Genomic DNA, 6508 nt, shown 5'->3' on the forward strand with positions numbered 1-6508 from the left:
AAGAAGAAGAGAAGAAGAAGGCAGTGAAGAAAAGTTCTGAAGGAAGAGGAACAAGAAGATCCATTCCTATGACAGTGGGCCCTCGGAGAGGGTTGGTATTCTCTCTCTCCTTATTGAGAGAAAGTCAATGAACTATGTGCTTCTCTTCTTTTATTTATCGTCAATTCTCTTATAGATCAATCACTTCATGACCTTCTTCTTGATCATCTATTGGCATCCACATACATTTGTCTATCTATCTATTTGTCTTCAGTCTATCTGTCTGTCTATCTATCTATGTATCTTTAGTCTCTCTATCTATCTGTCTGTCTGTCTATCCATTTTTGTCTTAGAGATGGTCGTTTTTCTCTCTCTAGACTATCACGATGTTGTCGCCTTTGCATGTGTGTGAGTCCATTCATTTGAAAGAAGAGGACCTGGTAAAGCGTGTGTGTCTCTTCTCCCTATCTTCTATCTCTCAACCTCCTGCGCCTTCATTGTCCTCTCTTGAAGCGTACCCATCATTCTTAGAGAGGGAGGATCTCTTTCTTCTTCCTCTTCTTGTAGACGCAAAGAAAGAAACGCATCTAGATAGGGGGAGGGAGATGCTTTTTCTTTTCTGTTGAGGGGAGGGTATGTACAGAGAGATCTTCTTCTTTTTCGTCTTGTGTGATGTATATTTGAAACACCACCTTCTCAGTCGTTTTGTAAATCTCCACGACCGCGTGCTTTCTTTGCATTGCGCGGGCGGCTGGGAGAAAGAAAAGTCGAAAAGTTCTGCAAGGTGGTATCGGAGATTTTAGGGGACTGAGACACACATCGATGTAGTATTGTCGATCGATTCACGACCACCTGTCGAGTATCAGTCATGTCTTTACTTGTCTCCTGTCTCCACGTTCTCCAAGGCGAAAAGAAAGAGAGAAGAAAGAATGAGAGAAACAGGGAGAATGAGCGGGGATGTATATGCTTCTTTTTCTTCTTTGCTTCTAGATCGGCTCTCTTTCAGTGTCATAGTCAAAGCTCGTATTCTCTTCACGCTGGCTCTGCTAGACTAGCGATAGAAATCCAGCAAAGAGTGGGTCTGTACATACACTCTCATTGCCAAGAGAGTGTCTCTCTACAATATATATACATATATATATATATTTATGTGATATGATGTGTGTGTAGGATGTATGTGTGTATTGTGACGCGTTCTTCATGCGTATGTCTCCTTCGATGAAGGGCCGAGTTCCTGAGACTTCTCTTCTCTTTGACTTTTTCTATCGAAGAGGAGTTTGCGCCTGCTGCGTGAAGAATCTAGGTTTGGGTCCTCGGCATGGCAAGGGAGAGTTTTCTTTGGTGTATGCGCAGGTGTACATACGCCTCACAGCTAATAACGTGTGAAGTGGTAGTAACGGGGGTAGTAGTGTGTATGTTGTATATGTATAAATGTCTACTTGTATATATGTATATAGAAGATGTCTTCAGTCTATCATTGGTCGTGAGGATCTTACGACTCGTCCTTGTACAAGAATAAATAATAAGACAGCAGTCACCTTCAATTCATCTACATAGCTATCATATATGTCTGTGGATCTCTTATCCCTTTACATATCGATGTTCATCTATCTATCGTCCATATTTTTATGTATCTATCTATCCATCTATCTTCAATCTATCTTGTCATTCCTCTATATATCTATCTGTCCCCGTCATTCTGATGTATCTAGGGAGAGATCTCTTCCTATCACCTCTCTCTGTGTATCTATCGACGAGGCATACGTCTGTCTCACTCATTATCTATGTATTTATTTTAACGTGTTTATCTATGTATTTATCTACCTCCAGCTCGTATGTGAGAACCTCCTGATATGGGGGTAGAGAGAGGCTGTACGGTCTTCTTCTTCTTCCTTTTCTCGCCGGCGATAAGCAGGAGCAGAGAGAGGGCTAAGAAGAAGAGCGAGGGACTTACCCGTCTCGAGTGACTGAAGTTGAGAGAGAAAGAGTGTGTGTGTGTGTGTGATGCATCTCTCTTTCTTTTTTCTCTTTCTCTATCTTTCTCTCTCATCTTTCTCTGCAATGTATGCGTCCAAGGATAAACCTTTCTTTTGGAGAGAAAGAAGAGGAAGAAGAAGAAGTCTTCCTTATGTTTTCAGCAGTAGTAGCTCTTCATGGTGTATATACACTGGGCTGGGGCGGTAGTTGTTGTGTACACCCCACATCTCTTACAATTCAGGTATCTCGTCGGAGCGATGCATGTATCCAGTAGTGGTACCATTATTATCATCCTCCCCAGGCATCTCGTCGGAGTGATAGATAGATCGATAAAGGATAGATATATCAGAGATAGGTAGATCAAATATAAATCGATCAAAGATAGATAGATACACTGGAGATAGATCCATAGTAAGGAGGGAGACGGGGTTGAACTCGAAGGAAGACCGATGGCGATACGTTTGTTGTGTAGAAACATACAGGGGGGAGAAAGAGAGAGAAGAAGACTGTATTTCTTCTTCTCTTCTTATCATCGTCATCACCTCATGGTGTAAACGTTTTTCTTTCTCTCGAGCCATCTATACTATTCTACACATCTACGACATCCTCTCTTGACTTTTCATGTTGGTCCATACGTGTATACACCTATATCTATATAAATATACATACATATTCATACATTCATACATACATACAACTTGTACGTTATCATTCATAGGGGTTGTCTATCATTTGTATATTCATACATTCATCGTACTTACCAGTGCTACATCAATACATGTACATACATCCCTTGGATCCATCCCCCCAGGTCCTCTCTCTTTTTGTCTTCCCTAGGACCCCTTTGTTTGTCTCTTTCTATATAAGCTGTCTGTATATTCAATTTTTGGCTATATACGCATGATGCAGGTACCTATCTACAGATAGATAGATCTATATAGAGAGATTTGTATGTGGAATTTCAAGCAACATCCCCGACCTACGCTGGCCCCCGTGACTGCGGGTGTGGGCGCCCTTGTGACTTATCCATCTCCCCTGATATCATTTGTATATGTCTCACCTCATCTTGAAGAAAGCGGAGGAGAAGAAAGCCCTTCATTCTTTCTTTCTCTCAGAAAAGAGACATTTTTCATGCATGTGGAGATCCATCATCATCATCGAATTCCCTGCGAAAAGCAGAAGCATCCAATTAGCAACCCCTCAGGCAGTCCGTCAGTCATGTCTCCCGATGCTGCTTGAGAGAGATCTATAGACATGTGTGTGTGTATGTTTTTATGTCGAAAATTAATTATACGCCTTCACATGCAAAGAGAGAAAAGAGAAGCTTAGAGAAAGACAGAGAGAAGGAAAGAGAGAGAGAGAGAGATTTCAAGAGGAAGAAAGACAGGATGATTCGTCAGTTCGAATGAAGGATCATTATCATCGAGAGAGTTGCGAGCGAGGATCTTCTTGACTCTTCTTTGTCGCAGACTCGTCCTCTGCAGAGACCAGAGAAAGAATGGAGGAAACAGAGAGGAACGGAGACCTATCTGCATATATCTATATGGATATACATACAGATGACAATGTGCATGTGTATATATGTATCTATGTAGATATGTGTACGATATGTGCATGCAATGGTGTATGTATCTCCTTTCTACAAAGTGTATGGAGATGATGTGTTATCCTAGACGTAACTCCAGAAAATCTTGTAGAGATAGAAAGAAAAGAAAGAAAGAAAGGTCGATGCGTGGGGTGGAGATGATGATCCATCACTGAACCCGTCATCACTGTTTCTCATTTGAAAAAGGAAGGGACCTTTCCTCTTCTTTCTTCTTTTCTTTTTCTTTCTGTCTTCTTCGTATTTCAATATGTGTCTTGGTGCATGTCTTTAAGATGAACAGACAAGACCTCCACCCCCTCTAGCCTGATCGTCTAGAGAGCCCGCTCAGTCATTTGATGGATCAGAGGCCTCTCTCCTTCTTCTTCGAATCGTATACCGCTGCATAAGAATGATACGGTGACAGGCATAAGAATGCCTTTCCTCTTCTTCTTCTCTTTTCGTTCTGTTCTTTTCTTCTATGATCTGATGGATGTCTTCGATATGTTGTTCTCTCGCTCTCACCCTAGGAGATGTTAATACCAACGATGATAGACATACCCGGGAAGCTAGCTAGCTAGCTAGCCGTACCCCCTCCTCCGGCTGTCTATACAGAGACAGCAGAGGGTGGAGTAGGATGTGGGAGTGAAGTTTTCAGCCGGAGAAGTCGATCAGGAGAGATATATGCTTACAATACAGCTAGAGATGTACCGACACCATCCCCTGTACTGTAGTAGGAAGGATACGCAGCACTTCCGGGTCTATCAGCACGCGTACTCATCAACTGAACCTCCTATGGATAGATAGCAATACGACCTGCACGTATCCTGTCTACATACATATATGTGTAGAAGGTTGTCTATAGATTTAGTAGTATGTAGAGACTACATACGCCAGAAGCAGATACATCTCTCTCCCCTCCATGCAGCCATACCGAGTAGAGTACTTAAGCCCGAAGTATCATTCATCTGTGGAGCAAGCAGACCCACTCCACCTACATCACTTTAGAGTGAAGAAGCGAGAGAAGATCTCCTTGCCATCTATATCAGAAGCCGTCTTTTGCTTGACGATAGATAGGGGGAGGACGATTTAGACAAGCACAAACCACCTTGAAAGTAAAGAGGTAATTGCTTTCTTCTTCTTTGTAATAGTATCCTAGGAAGATGAGGAGGAGGTCGTCATAATGTTGAAGAGAAAGACAAAGATAGAAGAAGAAGAAAAAAAACAAGAGTACCCCGTCAGGCGTCTCCTTATCTCTGCAGTCACTCCTCTTCCTATGGTGATAGTAGTAGGAGTAGTAGACGTAGGAAGAGCGACGACGACAGTCTTTCTTTGCTTTTTTCACGTTAACACTAATTGAGAAAGGAAGAAAATCTCGAGAGCAACAGTCACACGTCATACACAGGACCATCGGGTAACCCCTTTTGACGAGAGAACAGGGCCGATCCATCAACGAAAGAAGAAGAAGAAAAGAAGCAGACGGCATATGGAGAGAAAAGAAGAGAAGAAAATGAATCTTTCGACTAGAGAGAGAGGATATTCGCCTTTCTCATCTCATCCACGCCAAAAGAAACAACAGAAAAGATCTGTCTCTCCATCTTCCTTCCTTTTCTTCTTCTTCAAGTCGCTTTTTCGACTTACACAAATGAAGAAGAAGACGAATGACTATTATCTCTCTCTTCTTTTCTCTACTTCTCTCCCCCTCAATATCATCGTCATTCTTCTCATCTGCACCGGATAAGAGTCTTGATCTATCATCTACATGAGGAGTACATACACCGCACACCTCGGGAAAAAAAGCCACCGACCCATCTAACTCGCTAGCTAGCTAGCTAGATAACGAATCATGTCTTCTCGAAAGAAAAAGGAAACATTACTGAGAAAAAAGAAGAAAAAGAAAGAGATACACACGACTAGGTAGAAAGAGTGTTCTTCTTGGAGGTGACACGACTGAAGACGGGTTGATCGCTTGAAAGTGTCATCTATGTATGTTGATCTATCTGCCTACATTTGGGAATCTGTCTATGTATATCTATCTCTATGGGGAGTTATCTATCTATATATATCAATCTCTGTATCTCTCTCCCTTCATCTATCTCCCTGTCTCTGTATATATATCTACTGTATCTACCTATCTATTTATCTAGCGATTTTATCCACCTTCCTGATGGATGGACACTCACACTCCCCCTAATACTTCTTTGCACATGCCTACCTCTACGTATCTATCGATCTGTCTATATAGAGATATATATATGGCGTGTCGGCGTGTCTGCATTTATTCTTACATAAGCCTACATGGATATATAGGTCTATCTTCACACCAATAGCTTCACAAATGCTCTTTCTCTGTATATAGACTACAATACAACGAACATACGACGACTCCTTACACACTCAATACAGCCTCCATCTAAACATCCCTCTCTTTCTCTATATGTATATCTATATGTGTAAATGTCTACATATATATATATATATAAACGCCTTTACAGATCAATCCATCTCTAGATCCATAGAGACGACTTGGTCTATACACTCTTTCTCTATTCAGACGGGCACGAGCAGTCTTGAGTTTAGTAGAATTGGGAAGACCCTCCAATCCCCACGAAATCTGGATGGCGCGGAGACCCTCTCTTCTTCTTTTGAAACACGAGCACGAAAAGAACGTCTCTCTCTCTCTATCTTTCTCTCTCTCTCTATCCTTTGATCAACATGATATTGTTTTCTCTTCTTCTTCTTCTCCAGCCAGAGAGAGAAAGGAAACACTTCCAAAAAAGAACGGCTTAAATGCACAGAAAAGCAAACCATACAATCCCTCTATCCAGATAAAAAAAAATCTCTTCCTCTGTTGAAGAAGAAGAAGAAAGAGTCAAAGATTCTCAAGCAACTTCTTTCTCTCCTCTATCTATCTATCTTTAATCTATCTATCTATCTTGAGTTTATGTGAGATCTATAGACCTGTGGATA

The 6508-nt window shown here is 41.5% G+C and overlaps 1 protein-coding gene across 1 annotated transcript; it reads left to right on the plus strand.

Moving 5' to 3' along the window:
• CSUI_002624 (uncharacterized protein) lies at positions 1-4493 on the plus strand. Its single transcript, XM_068062824.1, has one exon. The coding sequence runs from the start codon at positions 848-850 to the stop codon at positions 1136-1138; it is 291 nt and encodes a 96-aa protein (XP_067925200.1). The 5' UTR covers positions 1-847; the 3' UTR covers positions 1139-4493.
• The last annotated feature ends 2015 nt before the right edge of the window (positions 4494-6508 follow it).

Source organism: Cystoisospora suis, assembly GCF_002600585.1.
Source record: "Cystoisospora suis strain Wien I chromosome Unknown contig_1086, whole genome shotgun sequence".
Classification (NCBI taxonomy): Eukaryota; Apicomplexa; class Conoidasida; order Eucoccidiorida; family Sarcocystidae; genus Cystoisospora; species Cystoisospora suis.

Coding starts and splice junctions, on each gene's coding strand:
- CSUI_002624 (XM_068062824.1), top strand. CDS start 848: ATGTCTTTACTTGTCTCCTGTCTCCACGTTCTCCAAGGCGAAAAGAAA.